At 44.2% G+C, this 21,104-nt stretch overlaps 1 protein-coding gene and 1 long non-coding RNA gene across 2 annotated transcripts; one reads left to right on the top strand and one right to left on the bottom strand.

The window, feature by feature from the left end:
• Positions 1-728: 728 nt before the first annotated feature.
• Positions 729-10,623, bottom strand: LOC136580489 (speedy protein A-like). Its single transcript, XM_066581084.1, has 7 exons — positions 10,554-10,623; positions 3,125-3,145; positions 2,773-2,939; positions 2,277-2,335; positions 2,113-2,193; positions 1,741-1,909; positions 729-1,659 (listed from the first exon to the last, which is right to left on the bottom strand). Exons 3-6 carry the CDS (start codon positions 2,933-2,935, stop codon positions 1,772-1,774), a joined length of 441 nt encoding a protein of 146 aa, XP_066437181.1. The 5' UTR covers positions 2,936-2,939; positions 3,125-3,145; positions 10,554-10,623; the 3' UTR covers positions 729-1,659; positions 1,741-1,771.
• LOC136580490 (uncharacterized) lies at positions 9,880-19,236 on the top strand. Its single transcript, XR_010786960.1, has 3 exons — positions 9,880-10,461; positions 18,563-18,610; positions 19,108-19,236. It is a non-coding gene; the product is annotated as an uncharacterized lncRNA (long non-coding RNA).
• The last annotated feature ends 1,868 nt before the right edge of the window (positions 19,237-21,104 follow it).

Consider the following 21,104-nt stretch of genomic DNA (forward strand, 5'->3'; position numbering starts at 1 on the left):
CTCCCTGACACCATCAGCTGCGTGATTGGTCAATGCACTGCTCGCCGGACCAATCCCGCGGCTGGCAGTGCACTGATAGACTGCAGTTGGTGATCAATCACAACTGAAGTCTCTCATTCAGAGAAGCATGTACCTGGGGAGTTTGCACCTGTAATTGGCTGCTCGCTCCCCTGGTAATGGCCCTCCCCTTTTTGAGTGCTGGCCCATGGGCTTCGGCAGTCAGACTGTATCCGAAAGGCAGCCCACGGGTCGCAGCGGTGGAACAGTATCTGGCAGAGGGCCCATGGGTCCACATTTGCTGAAGGCCTGGTCGCCATTGCGACCCCTTATGGTACACCAGTGTCCTGAACCAAACCCCTCTGTACTTCACCTGATAACATGCTCTCTGTCCTACTGACTGCAATCCCTGCTAGCCATTATCAACCATCCCTGCAGTCTTACCGATTCAGACACTATACGGCTAAGGTCTGACAATTGTCTATGTATATAGCATTACACACTCTCCACCTCGCCATACCCTGCATATCTCCAGCCCTTCTACCTTCTGTATCACCCCATTATTTGTAGTATGTAAGCTTGTTGGAGCAGGACCCTCACTCCTACTATCTCCATCAACTGATTACTACAAGTAACAGTGGTTCTTGTGACCCACTAGTAATGCTCAATGATGGCACAATAACTGAGGCGGACAATGGCAGTAACTGAAGAAAACTTTAATCCACAGGAGGTACAAAGCATAGCAGTCGGTCACAATCTTTATATGAAGTATATGCAGTGTAATGTGCTATCAGTGGAAACAAAAAGCAGAATTGTTGACAGATCATATCTTCTTAATCTGGTATTCTCTTCTATTTCACACGCAGATCTTGCTTTGGTGACAATGAAAAGATGACTGTAACCCGCCAAGTACAGCAGCCTCTTCATTCCCATGATCAGTGAGAATCCCAATGGCCAGACCAACACCAATCACATACTGACGGCACATCGAGGCTATCTGTATTATTACACAGGACCGCTGTAAATGAGACTTTACTATCATACACAGAAACAAAAAAAGAATGACTCAGACCAAATGTAGCAAGTTAAATAATGTAAAATTTATTTTTATTCTATGTGTTTTGGTTGTTACCTCCCATCACTCAAAAAGAGGGTACAGCAACACGCAGGACAGGAAAAAACCCCAGTGGAGGAAACCTGTAGGGAAACCATGGTTGCTGTACTGCCCTTCCTCCGGGCATACTAAGGGAGGGCAACACTATAAAATGTGTGCAAGGTGAGGGTGTGTGACTACCTACAGTGACTGCATGTACATATCTACAGTGACTGCGTGCACATGTGTACATGTGTACATGTATGAGTATAAGCCGTCAATATGTGACATAGTGTATGTGTGCATGTGTAGGAGTATAAAAAGCATACGGGTCTTCATCAGTCGCCGCTGACGTGGAGATCGTTGCAGAGATCTTTCTGCGCCTGGAAGGCTTTTACCATTGATGGATTCTGGTGAACGAACTTACAGAGGGAGCAGGTTGGTCGGTTGAGCTGTGGGCTGCTGATGGTGAAGTTTTCAGCGCCTCTCCTGAACATGTGAAGAGCCCAGCTGTGATGGCTCTGCCGCTCTCTTGTCCACGCCCAATGGGAAGGGGCTTCTGCCATGACCTAGAATTAAACAGTATGAATATCATTATCACCACAGACTTTTCATCAAAGACTGGAGTATTTTATATTATTTCTACTAACGAGATCACAGGTGGTTCGGTCCACCCAAGTTCTAAATCCCATCCGTAAGAGCAGCTGGTTCCGTTGCTTGAAAAGTTGTTGTCTGTGTTCCATCCAGGTCGGTCCCAAGGCCCAGGGGAAGATCTCCCATCGGAAGCAGAATTCCTCCTCCATCTGGTTGGCTAAAAATCTGGAAAAGAAAATGAAACTGGATGATGAACAAGTCAGAAGAAGAGAGAACTGGAGAAAAGGGGCGAGCGAATGAACACTAGTAATGGGATCCTGGAGTCTCTGCATATTTTACTTTCATTCTCCTGTTACTTAAGTTAGTATTCACTATTTGATTTATACATCAGCCTGTAAATATAGATCTGTTATAATAAAGCAACTCACAGAGCTGGGAAGAAGTTGTTTATATTCCTCGATGCGCAGTCCGGCTCTCCTGAAGTAGATGATCACCATCGCCAGCAGATACTGGAGGGAGAAGAAGGACAGTTAGAGGCTGCGACTACTAACAAGTAAAGAATAGAACCACATTTTCCACATTTTTATATTACCTTGTCGGATATCATCATGCAGCTATCACAGGCGAGAAACATCCAGTGCTGTCCATAGTCTAGAACAAAAAGGAAATATATCAATTTTTCTTTAATAACTGCATCAGTTTTATGAATTTGTTTAGTGACTGCAGTAAAGTTACATAATCTCCTCCATCATCTAACACTGAAAGAAGCAGCAGAGCAGGAAGAGCTGTCAGTTCTGTTCTTCTACAAGAGCTTTACCGAAAGTCATGGACATCACATGTGACCGTATCACAGAGACAGTGATACAATAGGGCCCCATTCACATTTGGGCTCCGTTAGGGCATTCTGCTTCTCTTTTCATTTTTTGGAATAGAGAAACTGATTTTTTGAAAAGGGAAGCCATGTTCCCTTTTCAAAAAAAGTGATGGCAAAGTCCTTGTACAAATCCCCACTTGTATAAAGAATAAAATCAATTTTATGCCAGAGACTGCCATAAAACCTTTTCTGAATATCCCCCAATGCATCTTACCAAGAACATGGAAGAATGCTGCCATTTCCTCGTGCTGTTGGGCTGGGTCATGCCTCCTCCTCTTCTGGGGGTCTTCCTCACATGGGCTGGGATCTCGCTTCCTCTTCCGCCCTCTGTCGTTTCTTCGGAACAGCATACGCAAGAATCTCACTACGTCGTCCATGATCCTTAACAGGAGAAATAAAAAGGGATTATTATTAGGAGAAACACTTCCTAGTTTCTGTGTCCAGTGTAACTAAGTTATACATATAGATCCCAGTGCAGTCCCTATAGACCTGTCATTACATTATGTGTATATGTCCCATCCCTCCCTGTATAGTAACTGACCCCTATAGTGAACGTCATAGCTTACCAGGAGCTCACGTCGTCTCTTCTACACAGAAAAGAAGAAAGAAAATGTTATTATTGTCCATTAAACTACAATAAAGCAGTTATTACACAGCGCCATATTTATTCATCGTCACCCAAATATCTCTGTAGTTATCCCCAGATACAATTCCTGGAGAAGAGAGCAGCGCTGAGTAAAAAAGTCTGGGCACCGAAGGGATGCCAGCGCCATTGACAAAAAAGAAAAATGTTAGGGGGTCTTCGAATGCAGCAAAAAAAACCCCAAAACTTTTTTTTTCATCTTAGGCCTCAGTCACACGGGCGCATCGGCGCCCGTGTGACTGACACCAGCAGACGGACGTACCTGCAGACGGCCGTCTCTCTGCAGCGCTGGAGGAAAGAACATGTGACCGGCTTCATTGCCGGTCATGTGTTCTTTCCTCCGGCGCTGCAGAGAGACGGCCGTCTTTAGGTACGGCCGTCTCCTTCCTGCAATCACACGGTCGCATCTGTGCCGGTGTACGGCTGCCGATGCGCCCGTGTGTCTGAGGCCTTAAAGTGTGAAAAAGTTGCAAAAAACCCAAAACTCTCCCATTTTGGTATTGACATAATTGTGCCGGCCGGCAGAATAAATGTAACATATTATTTATACTGCAAGGTGAACACTTTTAAAAATAAAAAATAAACATCCCAGAATTGCAGATTTCTTTAATCTTGCCCCTGGAAAAAATGGAATTAAAAGCAGTGAAAATGTTATAAGTTCTCCAAAATTGGATAAATGAGGACCAGAGTTCATCCTGCAAAAAACAAACCCCATAAAGCTCCATGGATTAAAAAATACAAGTGCTACGACTTTTGGATTACAGCGACACAAAAGCAAATCTTTTTTTTTGTTTGTTTTTTTGTGTACAAAAATAGCAAAACATATAAAAACTGTATAAACTTGGTATCCCCGGAATCGTGCCGACCCAGAGAATGATGTCATCACAGTATTTATTTTGCACATTGAATGCTCCAAAAATTAAAACCAAAAAACCAATGGCAGAATTGTTTTTTTCCTCAATCCCCCTAAAGGCAATTTAATAAACGTTATACAATACATTTTGTGCAGCCAAAAGTGATTCCATTAAAAACACAACTTGTCCCGCAAAAAACAAGCCCTCATACCGCTAAGTTGACAGAAAAATTAAAAATTTATGACTGGATGATTGCTGGTGGTCCAACCACTGGGACCTTTAGGGATCTGAAGGACCGCGCACCCCAAGTACCCGTTAATGCGGTGACGATGTGCATGCATGATGACCAATCCATTCACTAATGCGGGAGGGAGCGAGATAGTCCAGCACATCTCTCCACTGTTTCTATAGACAGTGAATGGAGCAGTAATCACTTCATGTGCTTAGTGGGATTTGGGGTATGCTATCATTAGGATCCCTAGAGGTCCCACTAGTCGGACCCCAATCATTACACATTTATCACCTATCCTGCATATAGATGATACAATTATTTTTATAACAAACCTCTTTCAGGCAGTCAATGGCCAGTGGGCATGCTGAGAAGTTATGTGGGGGTGGAGGGGGAGAGCTGAACCTCTGCACTAGGGTCCGTAATAATAGATTAAGTGACTGGCAGCTAATTTAGGGAGAACATGCACACGTATGTAAAGTGAAATGTACATACATTCATGATAGATGCATGTACAAAACACAGATAAAGTGCAAATATATACAATAATATAGATAAACTGTACAATATAAGGTACATTACATACAAAAGCATGATAAATACATAAACGATACAAATAAACTACAACATAAGATACACCCTGCAGCACAAATGACATGATAACTTTATTCTGTGGGTCAGTACGATTACTACCATACCAAAGTTATATTGTTTTTTTTGCTGTACTACTTCTAAAATATAAAATGGCTTTGGAGAAAAATAAAATTATTTTCTGCCACCATCTTCTGAAAGCCATAAATGTTTTCTTTCTGCAGTTTCTAGTGATTCTATTTTGGAGTACATATGATGTTTTGACCAAAAAAGTGCAATTCTGACTTTTTTTTTAACAATGTTCACCGTGCAGGTTAAATAATCCGTTACTTTGATAGATCAGACTTTTATGGATGCATCAGTACCAAATTTGTTTTTGTTTTGTTTTATTTAGATTTTTTTAATTATAAATATGGGGAACCGGCAGTTTTTTAAACTATTACCTTTAAGGTTTTTTTTAATAATTTATAAGAAATGTTTAACCCTTCACCGCATTTTGTATCCTATATGATACAGTGCACAGATTTCCATATATTTCTTAACAGAATGGTTCTCCCTCTACAACAGGGTGTGACAGATATGAGATACCCATGTTATTAGTATGTGGTTCTCAGAGCAGCCACTAGATGGCACAGTTGGTCAGTTGCAGATTATATATAATATAATTTTTGTCATGTTTTTGGAAGTTCATGCAGTGAAGGGTTAAATTATTTTTTACATTTGATTTTACAGACCTTGCAGTGCTTTGATCACTCCTGTAGTATGATATAATACCATAGTATTACATTATACCATGATCTGACAGCAGTCTATCAAGCCACGCCACAGACACAGCTTGATAGGCAATCTGCAATGGCAACTGAATGGGGGCCGTTTGGGACCAACGAACTCCAATCAGGGAATTTAAATGCTGCTGATGACGGTGATGATTGGATCTGTTGCAGGTGGGAGTTAGCTGTAAGAAACAACCAATCCCCCGCAATGCAAACCCTGTACCTCCATGACGTAACTTAAAGGAGATGTCCCGCGCCGAAACGGGTTTTTTTTTTTTTTAAACCCCCCCCCCGTTCGGCGCGAGACAACCCCGATGCAGGGGTTAAAAAAACCACCCGCACAGCGCTTACCTGAATCCCGGCGGTCCGGTGACTTCAATACTTACCGCTGAAGATGGCCGCCGGGATCCTCTATCTTCGTGGACCGCAGCTCTTCTGTGCGGTCCACTGCCGATTCCAGCCTCCTGATTGGCTGGAATCGGCACGTGACGGGGCGGAGCTACACGGAGCCGCTCTGAGCCCCATAGAGAACAGCAGAAGACCCGGACTGCGCAAGCGCGGCTAATTTGGCCATCGGAGGCCAAAAATTAGTCGGCACCATGGAGACGAGGACGCTAGCAACGGAGCAGGTAAGTAAAAAACTTTTTATAACTTCTGTATGGCTCATAATTAATGCACAATGTATATTACAAAGTGCATTATTATGGCCATACAGAAGTGTATAGACCCACTTGCTGCCTCGGGACATCTCCTTTAAGGGTTTAAAGAGGTTGTTTGGGTGCAATAGGATTTATTTTTAACTTAATCTAATTTTATTAAAATAATAAAACTATTGGTATTTTCCCATCCTCATGTTCTGGCATTTGCGCTCATGCCACAATGTCAGGAGAATGGCATGTGACCGCTGCAGCCATCAGGTGGTGGCCATTCTAAAACAAAATGGACTGTGGGGTGACGCACTGGACCCCCGTGGCGGAGATAGATAAGTACTGCTGGTTTTATTGTTTATTTTTTAAAACATCTTTTTAGTAATTTTTCTTCAAAATATTTTGTCATCATACAAAAATTTTAATGAAATACTACAAGATCGCTGAAAGCCACACAGGGCCAATATTCTGTTTACATATACGAGTTCAGTGTCGCAGGACCGATATTCACATGGTAATTAGAGATGAGCGAACGTACTCGTCCGAGCTTGATGCTCGTTCGAGTATTAGCGTGTTCGAGATGCTCGTTACTCGAGAGGAGCACCACGCGATGTTCGGGTTACTTTCACTTTCATCTCTGAGACGTTAGCGCGCTTTTCTGGCCAATAGAAAGAGAGGGAAGGCATTACAACTTCCCCCTGCGACGTTCAAGCCCTATACCACCCCCCTGCAGTGAGTGGCTGGCGAGATCAGGTGTCACCTGAGTATTAAAATCTGCCCGCCCGCGGCTCGCTACGGATGCATTCTGACATAGTTCAGGGAAAGTGCTGTTGATGCCGGAGCTGCTATAGGGAGAGCGTTAGGAGTGATTTTAGGCTTCAAGAACCCCAACAGTCCTTCTTAGGCCATAGAAATCGCAGATCGCACCTATCTGTGATCTGCGATTCCTGTTCTCTTCTCTATATGCGCTCAATGGGGCCGGCGGCAGCAGCGCCGACCCCATTGAGAACATATAGAAGACAAATCATTCTTCTCTGCCACAGCTGTAACAGCTGTGGCAGAGAAGAACGATGTTTGCCCATTGAATTCAATGGAGCCGGCAATACAGCAGGTTCCACTGAAAGCAATGGGCTGCCGGCGATCGCGGGATGAATTGTCGGGAAGGGCTTAAATATATAAGCCCTTCCCTGCAATTCATCCAGAAATGTGTTAAAATAAAAATATACATATATATATATATATATATATATATATATATATATATATATATACTATTACTTACCTTGTCCCGGCAGACGGAGTTCAGCCGCGGCGGCCGGCAGTGGGTGTGAAGGGGGTGTGAGTCAGACTCAGCGCTGAGCCAATCAGGGGGCAAGTCTGACTCACACTCCCTTCACACCCACTGTAGGCCGGCCGCGCTGAACTCCGTCTGCCGGGACAAGGTAAGTATATACCGTATATACTGGCGTATAAGGTGACTTTTGAACCCCGAAAAATCTGCTCTGAAGTCGGGGGTCGTCTTATACGCCGGTAATACAAAAAAAAAGAAAGTGTCAAAAAAAAAAATTCATTACTCACCTCCCCCGGCGTTCTGTGGCGCTGCTGCAGGCTGTCGCTCCCTCCTGGTCCCTGGCAGAGCATTGCTTTCTGGACGCAGGGCTTGAAATCCCCGCCTCCAGAAAGCTACTGTGATTAGCTAACACACGCTGTCAGCCAATCACAGCCATTCAATGACATCATTGTCATTGGCTGTGATTGGCTGAAGACACGTGTGTTTTCTGGAGGCGGGGATTTCAAGCCCTGCGTCCAGAAAGCAATGTTCTGCCGGGGACCAGGAGGGAGTGACATCCTGCAGCGCTGCAGAACGCCGGGGGAAGTGAGTAATGATTTTTATTTTTTGCTCCGCTGTATTTCCGGCGTATAAGGTGACAGTTGGGGGGTCGTCTTATATGCCCTGTCGCCTTATACGCCGGTATATATGGTATATTTTTTTTATTTTTACACATTTCTGGATGAATTGCAGGGAAGGGCTTATATATTTAAGCCCTTCCTGACAATTCATCCCGCGCACGCCGGCAGCCCATTGCTTTCAGTGGAACCTGCTGTATTGCCGGCTCCATTGAATTCAATGGGCTAACATCGTTCTTCTCTGCCACAGCTGTTACTGCTGTGGCAGAGGAGAATGATCTTTATGCTGACAGTGCGGGGGGGGGGGGGGGGGGGGGGTCTCACTCTTGCCACTATTGTGGCTTAATAGTGGGACCTGGGAACTTGAGATGCAGCCCAACACGTAGCCCCTCGCCTGCCCTATCCGTTGCTGTGTCGTTCCCATCACTTTCTTGAATTGCCCCGATTTTCACAAATGAAAACCTTAGCGAGCATCGCGATATACAAAAATGCTCGGGTCGCCCATTGACTTCAATGGGGTTCGTTACTCGAAACGAACCCTCGAGCATCGCGATAATTTTGTCCCGAGTAACGAGCACCCGAGCATTTTGGTGCTCGCTCATCTCTAATGGTAATCTTAAAGAGAACAGTTCCTTTATGATTCTATCTTCTAATCCAAAGCTGAACCTTCATCTTTTGCAAAACAGTTGGGCAGCGTAGGTAAGGCCTCATGCACACAGGCGGATTTTTGCTGCATAATCCGCAGAGGGCATTCCACTCCGGATTTCGCAGCAATAACCCTCCATAGCATTCAATGGAAAAATGATTTTTCATACACACGAGAGGAAACCAATTGCCGTTTCCACTCACGGAAAAAATTCGCAGCATGCTCTATTTTACTGCGGTTTCCGCAGGGACGACTCCCATTAAAGTGAATGGAAGCCGTCCAAATTCACGGCCCATGCGCAAGTGACATTACAGACAGGCCGAGGATTCCGCGGGGAAAGCAGGAGTTTGAAAAAAAAAACTGTACTGTGCGTGTGCGCCGGCGTGCCAGCTGGCACTTCAAGACACAGACAGATACACAGAGTCGCTGGCTGCGGGCACGGGCGGATTCCGTGCGGGATTCCCCATGCGGAATCAGTGCGTTGCTGTCGACATGAGGCCTAAAGGGGAAAAAGTGTCTCTACTTTATTCATCGCCCGTTGTAGGGAGTCTTAACCTGCCCAGAGACCCCTTCAAGTCTTCCTAAAGGCACCACGCTGTATATTGGAAAGGTGTCACAATATTTGCTATTTCCATATCTGTAAAGTGGGGGTGGGATTACTGTTTAAACAGATTTGGATCGAGCTTTAAAAATCATTTCACATCCAGGCGACCCCTTTAACTTGATATTTAACATGTCATGATAACTACAATGTACTACAATGCTGTAAATCCAGTTATCACAATGTGTCAGTCATGTTAACAATTGCTACATCTGCACCCCCTATTCACAATCAGCGTGGATAGCTATTGCTCTTCCGTCTAGGAGGACGTGGCAGCCTTATGTAATCCTATGACCAGCTGGAGTCAGGACATTGGTGACCGCAGAATACAGAGAAGGGCAGGATTTCCTTTTCTGGTCTGTCCTCTCCTCTTCCCCCCTGCTTCTGTTCTCAGTAGCAAAACTTGAATATCCAGGCATGGTCATTTGAGGGAGGAGATTTGCAAAAAAAATAAGTCCTTTGTCTTTTGAGAGCAGGGGAGGGTGTCCCCTATGGCTTTCCGTAGCAGCTGCACCCTTTTTGGAATTCCGGCTATGAGGCATAGGCACCTAGGAAGAGGAGGAGGAGGGAGGCACAGAGAAAGACAGGCGAAGGCAGTCACACCTATTGTTTTTTAAAAGCACTATTCAAGTTACCTCGTACCTGAAGGAAAGGTGAAAGGAAGAGGGAACTCCAAGCTGAAATTACTGCAAATTTGCCAGATGGGAGAGTAAAGCTGGAAAGTTACAATGGAATGAAAGAGTTAAGAAGGTGAAAAGAGAAGACAAGTCTAATGTAGAAAGACAAGGTGGCATAAGAAAAAGTTTATGTTGAAGGAGACAAGACAAGGAAAGTATAAGGTGAAGAAGCGCGCAGAGAAGAATGCTTTAAAGGTGCGGCAAGACGGATGAAGGGGACTGGAGATAACTCCTGAGCTCGTTCCAACTTTGGAGATACCTCAATCAACAAAACCTGGTCATCCAAAGTAAAACCTGCGCCTTCCTCCTCTGGATCACGTAGACACTTGAGAAGGCAAGTCACATATGGTGGAGGGTGGGTAGCTTTTGTTTGATTTCGCCTTTAGTTATCAGGTTAGGCACACTGGTGTCATGAACCCAATTTACCTCTAGTTGTGACCATCTCATAATGAGGTCCATCGAGGTCCTCTCTGGGTCATTTTGATGGCAAGACCTGCAATGCATTACACACTATTATTGCCTTTAAAAATGATGGAAAACTCAACACAATCCCTGTCTTAAATTGGGAAGTGTGATCACAAGCTGGTTATACATTGTACAATTTTCACCCCAAGAATCCCGTTCTGTATGGGGGAACATATAAGAGGACTTTTGATCATGAGTCAAATTCTTCAAGATATTGAGAACTGATGTCCTCATCTTTCTTGTTTGTCATGATGTCCTGATATGTTGCCTTGGTGTCTAATGAAGGGTTACCAGAACGAGCAGATGCCTTACTACCATCAGTGGCAGTGACACATCTACAGCTCTACCGATTGTCAGTCATTCGTATCCCCTCTACCGTCACCCATCTGTCCTTCCATCTGCGCAGTTGTCTGCACTCCGCAGCTAATTTTCAGTTACCTGATCTGTCCTCCTGCAAGAAAACGACTATATTTATTAGCTGATGACCTCTCCTATTTTTTAAGGGTCAGATGACTGCGTTTCTTGGTGATAGAACAAACTCTTGGTCACCTTGCAAAGCAAAGACAGAATGAAAATGACGAGGTATGACTTTATAAGTGCCGCAAACTGGTGTCTAAATGTCACCTTTGATTCAAATAAGTTTTTTTGAGAAGATTACGCGGCATTAAAGTCTCATTGATTTAACTGAAGAACAATTACCTTTACCGTTCATATAAATGACAATAATAGTATGTGCATGGAGCTTGTACGACGGCGGCACACTGAGTGGCGGCGGGTTCTTATTATTGACCTGTAGGCACTCCATGTGATGGCACATGGTACTTACTTGGGGCAATGCTTCTAGGGGATGATACCTTTTATAATAAAACATGACATAGAATATGCCTTCGTAGAACATCACAAGCACATGATGGTACAGGCCTATAGTATCCTACCACATGGATCCAAAATGCAGTCATAAAACCTTACTTGGAGCTTGAGTCGGTGGGAGAACACAAAACAATCTCCAATGTCAAGAGAAGGCTTGTACTCCTGATATGTTACCATGGTGCCTAATGAAGGGTTACCAGAACGAGCAGATGCCTAACTGCCCGTTTACACATAACGATTGGTACTCAAAATTTGGTCAAGCGAACAAAAGTGAGGAGTTATCATTACGTCTAAACATGACCTAGCGACTGAATGGCTAATGAGAATTGTGCACTTCTCGTTAGTCGCTCAGTTTCAGCCGGCATAAAAATCATTGATGGTTCGTTTATTTCTCGTTGCATGTAAACACTTCCCGCTCAGTGTCTCACATAGATTGTGAAGCATTGAACGAGAAGTGAATGATTCCGAATGATAATCTGCCTGTCTAAACAGACTGTACGAGCGCAAATGACTAAGCCTTGACGTTAGCATTAAAGTGACCTTGCAGTTTTGGGACAATATTCTCTCCCGGGACAGAAGAGGGAAGGGTGTATTACTGTTGGCGTTCTTCTCTGCTGATGTCCCTCTGAACACCAGTTTGGGATCCTGTATTCAGCCATCCAAGATGGCCACAGCAATTCTCTAGCTACCTAATGTAAACTGTGCACTACTTTCTGATTTGCCAACACTGATCACATGAGTAGCACTGACCAATCAAAGAGCATATAGTGCAATAGGAGTCTAACGCTACCAATGCATTGTGGGGATTAGGTAGTCTGAAGATTGTGTTGGTGTTCTTGAACAGATGAAAATGAGACCTGGAACCGGTGGTTCAGATGGGCATCAGCACAGAAGAGCAGCAGTTAGTAATATAGCTGCCCCCTCCAATCCAAAGACAAGATTTTGTCCCAAAACAAAAGGGTCACTTTAAAGGGTTGCCACATCTGAACAATCATCCTTCCTTTGGCAGCATACTCAGTGCTGAGCTGATCACAAGGGGTCTGGGTGCAAGATTCCCCAACAATGATGTGTTCACTGCAGGGAAAATGCCTTACATGGCGCTAATTAAATGCAATGCGGGATTCGGGTCCTTCAGGCTTTCTTTGATATAGCTATCCACTATCTAATGGAGGTAGGGGGGTGGGAGTCTTCAAAATGTGGCAATATCAAGATAACTGGAGAAGTTCATTAAACTCAGCAGCCTGTAGTTTATAGTTTTCCTTTCGTTTCTGAAGATTTAGTTGGGTATTTCCTGGATGTCAGCTTCTCATAGACTTAGAAGTTTCAGTTGTTGGCTCTTGCCGGTGGAGCTTTTATTTAGAGAACTCTTATCCAAAAGTCTTTCGAAATGCAAAGGTCAATATTGCGACACTGTCAGGAGGTCGGGATGTGCAGACAGATGATGTTACTATCTGATGAGTGATAAGAGCTTTCTTGGAAACCAATGTTCTACCAGAAGGATTAATATGAAGCGGTAAAGGCCCATTTAGACAACGATTATCGCTCAAAATTTGCTCAAGAGCCATCTTTTGTGCGATAATCGTTGTGTCTAACTGCAATGACATCGTTCAGTTTTCGTCAAGAAGTCGCTCATCGTTGTCTTTCAGTATGCTGAAAGACAACGATGAGCCTTAACAGAAATTCACAGCAGGATACCGTGGATACTATTGTTTCAGTTGTATCCCGCTCCCTGAACACAGGCTGGGTATGAAGAACACAGCGCTCCAGCTGCATTCTTCATACCCTGTTCGGAGAGCTCGGCTGTATAACAGCCGGGCGCTCCAAGCAGAGAACAGCTGGATGCAGAAGACAAGCGTCCCCACTTGTCTTCTTCATCCCCCGCTCAGAGCACTCAGCTGTATAATAGACGAGCACTCCGAGCGGAGGATGCAGAAGACAAGCGGGGTGGCCCCGCTTGTCTTCTGCATCCAGCTGTTCTCTGCTCGGAGCTCCCGGCTGATAAACAGGCGAGAGCTCCGAGCGGAGTATGAAGAACACAGCTAGACAGAAAGCTCTTATCGGTCATCAGATAGTAACGTCATCTGTCTACTAGAGATGAGCGAACGTACTCGGATAAGCACTAATCGTCCGAGTAATGTGCTTTATCCGAGTACCTCTCTGCTCGTCCTGAAAGATTCGGGACGTGCTGCGGAGCGGGGAGCTGCAGGGGAGAGCGGGGAGGAACGGAGGGGAGATCTTTCTCTCCTTCTCTCCCGCCCGCTCTGCCCCGCTCCCCGCTGCGACTCACCTGTCAGCAGCAGAGCGCCCCGAATCTTTCAAGACGAGTACAGCGATACTCGGATAAAGCACATTACTCGGACGAGTAGTGCTTATCCGAGTACGTTCGCTCATCTCTACTGTCTACACATCCCGACCTCCTGACAGTGACGCAATATGGACCTTTGCATTTCGAAAGAGTTTTGGATAAGAGAGTCTTTTGTAAGATACCCTATTAGAACAAGAAGGTAAAAGGATCCAGACACCCAGCCATACACATTAGATAAGTCAGCTGTATTATGTTTGTGCCCCATTTCCTGATCTGTAGTAACTGCTCATCATATAGTGGAAACATATCACATGGGCACATGGCATGCACACATTACATCCCTCCTTGCAAAAACAGAGATTATAGGCTTGGATTGCGGCATATAAGGATAAGAACTGTAAGGGTGGCTTCACAAATAGCATTTTTTGGAAAACAAACTTGCAGTTTTTACGGCAGTCTTTTGAGCTAAAGCCAGAAGTGGATCCAGCAGGAAGGAGAAGCAGAAGTAGAATCTAAAGTGTGAAGCCACCCTAAAGCTACAAGACATTAGGTGCCTGGGGTATTACGTTCCCTATGGGTTCTAGTTCTAGATGTACTTGGATCATCGTTCCCAACTAGCCAGCAGCAGGTGTGCAGATGGCAGGTTTCCCGAACAGGTATGCAGAGTTGCCCCGCGATCAATTTAGACTTAAGGTTGCTGGAAGAAGCTTGGCAGCAAGTTCAATATCAGGAGACCCTTATTGGCAAGGTCTTAAGCTAATCTGAGGTTTCTGAGTCTAAAATACTAATTGTTTCCCTCCCCTAACCCTGGCAAGGAGGTAAGGAGATGTAAATTTTACTGGTTGGATAGCCAGGTCACAGTTCCTTTGGTAGACCCTAATAGATGGTTGGACAGCAACTATATTGAAAATCACTGTCAATACACAGGGATCCCACTAAAAAAGGTATACTGTATGGCACACATATCAAACACAAGGCCCGTGGGCTGAATCTGGACCGCCTGCAAATTTCTACTCACCCCGGCTGCATCTTCGGTCCAGTGGGGGCAGCCACTGCAGAGTCTGTGACCGTTGACCTCTCACCTTGGTGCAGATGCCTGCGGTAGAGTCCAGAGTCTGTGACCACTGACCTCTTCCCGTCAGAGTCTACGCCGAGGTGAGAGGTCAGTGGTTACGGACTCTGCAGTGGCTGCTGCCATCATCGGACTGTAGCTGCAGGCTGGATGAGTGTAAAGCCTGTAGGGACGTTGCCCAGCCAAAAGCCAATAGAAGGGTCGCTACTAGCCTCTGGCCGTGCAGCATCCCTGGGACTACTATGAGGGTCACTATTACTACTGGGGCTACTATGTGGGTCACGGTTACTACTGGGGCCACTATGGGGGCCACTTTTACTACTGGGACCACTATGGGAGACACTGTTACTACTGTGGCCATAATGGGTGTCGTTTACTACCATGGCCACAATCGGTGTCTCTAATTATTGTGGCCACCATGGGTGTCACTTAATACTGTGGCCACAATAGATCTTGCTTACTACTGTGGCAACAATGGGGGTCACTATCACTACTGGGGCTACTATGTGGGTCATGGTTACTACTGGGGCCAGTATGGGAGACACTGTTACTAATGTGGCCATAATGGGTGTCGCTTGCTACTGTGGCCACAATCGGTGTCGCTTACTACTGTGGCCACAATGGGGGTCACTATTACTACTGGGCCCACTGTGGGGGTTACTATTACTACTGGGGCCACTATTGGGGTCATTATTAGGGCTTGTTCACACGAGCATAAGCACATTTTGGTTGTGCAAATACGCTGCGTATTTGAGCAACCAATGATAGCTTACATCTGTGTTTTTCGGCTGCTCCGGCGTGTTTTTATGTGTGCAAATACATTGTATATTTACGCACTCAATAAGAATGCAGACAGGCCCATTCAAATGGTGTGCCAATACACAATGAATACACAGGTTTCCCATGTGTTCACTGTGTATTTGCGCCCGCCCATTCCATCAAATCGCCTATTGCCTAATATTCACCAAAATACGCTCATGTGAACAAACTAATTGAAATCATTTGGTTCTACTCACTGTGTATTACGTGCACGAAAATTGCATGCATAATAGGCTTCACAAGTACGTTCACGTGAACGAGCCCTTACTATACAATTCAAATGCCCAACCAATCAGTCAAGATGAATACTGTTTTGCATCATACAGTATAATGAGGATTCTTTAGTGTCTAATGGTCCTTTTAGATGAGCGATTATCATTTGAACAGGCGAGTGACATCATCACTCGCTCGTTCGCTCTTGTGCAGCCTGTTTAGACAGGTAGATACATTATTAAAGATCGTTAAGCCTTCACATTCACTGTATAAGTGAATGAGAAATACTAAACAAGCCAACAATGATTTTTATGCCTGCACAAAATGTATGGCGAGCAAAAACGGAACGATTATCGTTCAGCATTTAGACTGAACGATATCGTTCACTTTCGACAATCATTCCATATAAAAAAAACAAAGACCTGAACACTCTAATCAGTCTACAAAATGCTGACTGCCTATGAGCCATCAATGACCATTAATTACAAATAGCAAAGTGACGTGTCACACTGGTGACTTTATTCCAATTTACTGAGTAATATCTGATTGAAGAAGTCAATTCCACATCTTAGAAACTATATAATAATAAATATAAACTATATTTTATAAACCACAACTTTCTGTGTAGATTTTCAGGGCGTACACGTGCAGCGTCCAAAGAGCGGGCCCACAGCCGAGGAGACAGCGGGGTAGAGAAAGGTCTTGTCACAGGGCTCTACCATCTCCTCCCCTGGGGGTAGCTTGGGACCCGACCACGTTACTACTGGGAAAGATCACAGGTGTTGTAACCGGGGGTTACCGTAAGTCCAGTTGTCACTCGTGACGCCACCATTCTGTCCTCTGCGGCAGATCTCCCAGATGTAATAAAGTAGTCCGCACACACGGTAACTTTCTGAACAAGAACCAGGAATGGTCGATTCTGTTCCTTTACTGAGAACTCTTGAACTTAAATCCACATAAACAGTGTTTGTACAGCAAAACAAGGCATAGTGGTGTAATCGGGAGGATTCTCGGGGCATTTGGATAGTCCACAGTCCAAGTTATCTGTAACACTCCTCTCCTGGCAAACTCTCTCTCTACCGGCAAACACTCACTCACTCCTGTTCTTCTTCTTGCTATGAAGCGGTTTGTCCTTCTCTCAGTGCTCAGAAGAAAAACTGAGGTATTCTGGGTTGCATGGGCCCTGGCTGAGCATCAGGCAATCACTCGGCCTGCTTCATACGCCTCACACAGACCAATTTCTCTAGCGTCTGCTTGGCTTTCTCACTTTCTCCTTCTAACTCTTCACTCTTCTTCTCTCTCCTCCACTCTTCCACTCTACTCTTCTACTCTCCTACTCTATTGCATTCCTGCAATCACATATACATATATCCTAATTACTTGACCACAAACAATACACTGAATACAATACATTTTCTAGACAGGACAGGACATACCAGACATTAACCCTCTCAGTCCTGCAACCATTCACTACACATAAATCAGATACATGCCACAAACAAGACACTGACAAGACAATGACACGAGACAAACATATAACATTATGGAGGGGCCCCACTAACTCAGGGCCACTACATATGCACCAGTAATTGAGCCTATTCAGCAAAAATAAGTGGTTAGTTGAATGAACTAAGATTATCTGTCATTGATGGAAATATACTTCATCCATCGCAAAGATAGGGCCCTTTTTCACAGGCCAACAATCGGGCATGAACGTTTTTTGGAATGCTTGTTTGCTCGATTTTCACTGAAAACAGCCATATACTTTCTGATACAGGAGGGCAAATATGTGCACCACCTCAACATGCAGGCAGCCAAATGCCAAATTTAGGCTGCCTGCATGATGAGGTGGTGCACATATTTGTCTTCGTATATGGCCGTTTTCAGTGATTGTTTTTATATTTCCCTTTCTGGGATACATTTGCTCGATTTTCAGTCTATGTGAAACCTTACGAATGAACAATCATGATTGTCAACCACACATCTTTCCTTGCGAACAGGGTATAAGCCACCAACACCAATCATTCTCTACGGGAAAAGCTGATTTTTTGTACAACATAGAGTGTTAATTGGTCCATGTAAAGGCTGGGTAGACGAGGTCCTACATAGAGTCTGAATCAGCGCATGGAAAGGTCGGGTAGACGAGTACTGATATTGTTGATCAGCGCTTATCTAGTGGAACAAATTGCTCCATGTAAAATGACTCTTAAGGCTGGGTTCCCACGGGATGGAAATCTCTTGGAATGTCCGCAGTGGAACCGCACGGAAATTCTGTGAGATTGATACAGTGGAAAGTCTGCTTCAAAACCCGCGCCGTTTGGCACAGGTTTGAAGCGGCTTTTCAGCCTGTATTCCGCTGCGGAAATCTCTCCCCAAAGAGAAGAGAGTCCGTAGCGGAGACGGCGATACAATTGACATGTCGTAGGTTTGAAATACACGCAACATGTCAGTTTCCGCGCGGCTCGTCCGCAGCGGACTGTTGGCAGCATGTGAACGAGTTTTCTGCAAATCTCAGCCGCTTTGCTGCCTAGGCTCAGGTTTAAAAATGCATGTGGAATTTCCGTGTAGAAATTCTGCCCGGTGTGAACCTGGTCTAAAGGGTTGTTTAGTGCTTGTTTACATTTGTTTTACACTTGCAGAGAATCACTAGTATGGGGAGGAACATCAATACTGAGTCATTTGTTCCCATAGAGCTGGATGTACATCTCTCTGTTCAAGGGGAAATTGCACAACTGAACAGTGAGTATTTTTATGTTTGTTGAAAAGCAATGATCAGCTGGCAAATGAGCATTTACTCAATTGTTGGCTGATCCTTGTCCCTTTTACACGGCCTGATGATCAGGTGAAGGACCATTTAGACACACCTCGTTCCCAATTATCATCCTGTGTAGGAAGAAGCACCCTCATACTTGGTAGCATTATACAATGATGGGCCTAGAGTTCTCCATTTGGGTCAATTGAAATTAGAAAAACCTTTTGTTATAGGAATATATGCCTAGTTAGGGGAAAAAACACTCTGTGTTTCCATAGTTCCCTTTCATTCCTACTGAATGATAATGCATGTTCGGCCTACTATCTGTCAGACCAAGGCTCCATTGTTCTTGGGGATGTTGAGGATCCATTCATTCCCCTTAATATTGATAGTTATTGGAAATTGTAGGTGTTTTTTGTAAATGGGCTAGATGCTGTATATTTGTTGCTGTCGTTTGATTGACCTCTTTTTTAATTCTCTTTAGATGTTCCTCTATCAGTCTATAAAGTGGCCTTCACCATCGGCCTTCCTCCCCAAACTGTTCCGTTCCTCACATGGTACATCATCACATCCAGACAACTCTCCCCAAAAAACAAAACGATGGAACTTCCCGGTACTGCCTTTACCAAGTTTACCAAGCTTCCTTTCATTTCCCCCTTCAATGAAGAGAGACAAGAATACAAAAACCTTTGCTTATTCCAACATTGACTTTGAACACTTTCAGATCTGCATCAACCTGGTCCATCATATCATAGACATATGCACCTCTGGGTGTCTGTGGCTTTTCTCTCCTGTATTTCGTATGACGTTGGACATTTTGGGTTTTCAAGGAGCCCTCAAGCTATGGATTCACGGACTTGCCATTTTCTTGGCCACCACATATGGCATGTATTTTCTTCTTTGGCTGGCCCAGGAATATATCTTGCAGCTGGCATCATTTTATGGTATCTTACAGGCATTGGTATTGATCGTGAGCTTGAGGGCAGATCAAGAAGCGGGGAACCGGCAAGAAGAAGAAGAAAGGTTAAGTGACCATAAAGATGAGGTTCAAAGCGAAGAGGGACACCCAGAGGACAGATGGGCGGGTGGAGATGAAGATGATGAAGGAGTTTCCCAGGATGAGTGGGAGAGTGAAGGAGAAGAGGAAGTAGGACATGCCTGAGGAAACTTGAAAGGAACTGTTTTTGATTAATGTATATTTTTGAAGGAAACCATTTGGAATGCAGCAGAAGCAAACTGGTCTTCAGGATAGGGTCCTCAAAATTAAAAAAAAATCCCATAATACAAAAGAACATATGACTGTAAAGATACTGGAATGGCTCTTTAAGGCAATAATGTATGTAATGTTTTTGTTCTAATAATATTTTTAAGGTTTTTTAATATATTTTTCTGCCTACAAGACTTCTCGTAATTAGATTTTGTACCTGTATGAAACCGTAGGATGGGACTATTTAGGTTTCAGACGATTGGAATGAAATGAAAGGTCAAAACCTTGTCCACTGGAAATCCTTCATGAAGGTCTTTGTCTACACAACAGGGACCAGAGAAGAACCACTACAGGGATCAAAGCTCTTTCTGAGCCAGAAAATGGTTGGGTAATGTGGACTAAGAGACAAAAAGATAACTATTTGCTGCCTTAGGCAAGTGCCTTGTTTTACCCTACGGTACATGGAGCTCTGGACTGTACGCTTCATATAATATTGACGGTCCTCAGAACTACTGTGATGTGTAAAAGTCAATTTTTACAACACTGAATAGAAATTTTATTTATGATGGGTGTGTGTGCTGTTTTACGTAAAAAATGTTAGACCGTCACGTGGGGCTGCATGACCTTACAGTGTTCTGTGCTGCCTTTGGGGTGAGAAGATTAAGGCAGACCATCCCCACTTTTTGCCACTTTCTAAAAGTTTTTTAGCTTAGAGCTGAGGAGGGGGCATGTTGAAACCTCTGCCTTGATCTTGGGTACCAAGAGTGCTTGATCCATTCCTAATTCACAGTCTAACCGAGCAGCCGGATAAACTTGATTATTAAGCAACACTTGATACTATTATGTCAAATGGCCTAAGTCTGAGGTTGCCCTACTCCAAGTTTCTGATAACATGTCATTTCCTGATTTGCATATATTCATATTCCAGTCACTATATATGGGTGTATATGTTATGATTTGGATTCATAGAATCACGGAAGGAAGACATGTAATCATCAGAGTCTCTCAGTAGTGCAGCCTCGGGTTTGCAGTCTTTCACTTCAAACAATCATATCTCAGTATAATTAAAAAACATCGAAATCCAGTTTTCACCTTGTAAATGAATGCTATAGTCCCTTCTCTACATTTCTCCTGGTAGGTCTCCTTCGGGAGAACAATTTGAGCAATAAGTGTGTTACGTAATGTATGTAAGATCGGAGCCAGTCAGACCAGTTTGGTGACCACAAACAACTTTTTTAGAGGCCTATAAATAGATAATTTAGGCTGCACTGGTA

The sequence above is a fragment of the Eleutherodactylus coqui genome, chromosome 10, assembly GCF_035609145.1.
Source record: "Eleutherodactylus coqui strain aEleCoq1 chromosome 10, aEleCoq1.hap1, whole genome shotgun sequence".
In the NCBI taxonomy this organism is placed as follows: domain Eukaryota; kingdom Metazoa; phylum Chordata; class Amphibia; order Anura; family Eleutherodactylidae; genus Eleutherodactylus; species Eleutherodactylus coqui.

Bases quoted from the DNA above. Each gene is read 5' to 3' on its own strand.
- LOC136580489 (XM_066581084.1), bottom strand. From the start codon at position 2,935: ATGGACGACGTAGTGAGATTCTTGCGTATGCTGTTCCGAAGAAACGAC. The intron at 2,336-2,772 runs GTAAGATGCATT...TTTTTGTTCTAG, and splicing joins AGCATTCTTCCATGTTCTTG to ACTATGGACAGCACTGGATG. The intron at 1,910-2,112 runs GTGAGTTGCTTT...TTTCTTTTCCAG, and splicing joins AACAACTTCTTCCCAGCTCT to ATTTTTAGCCAACCAGATGG.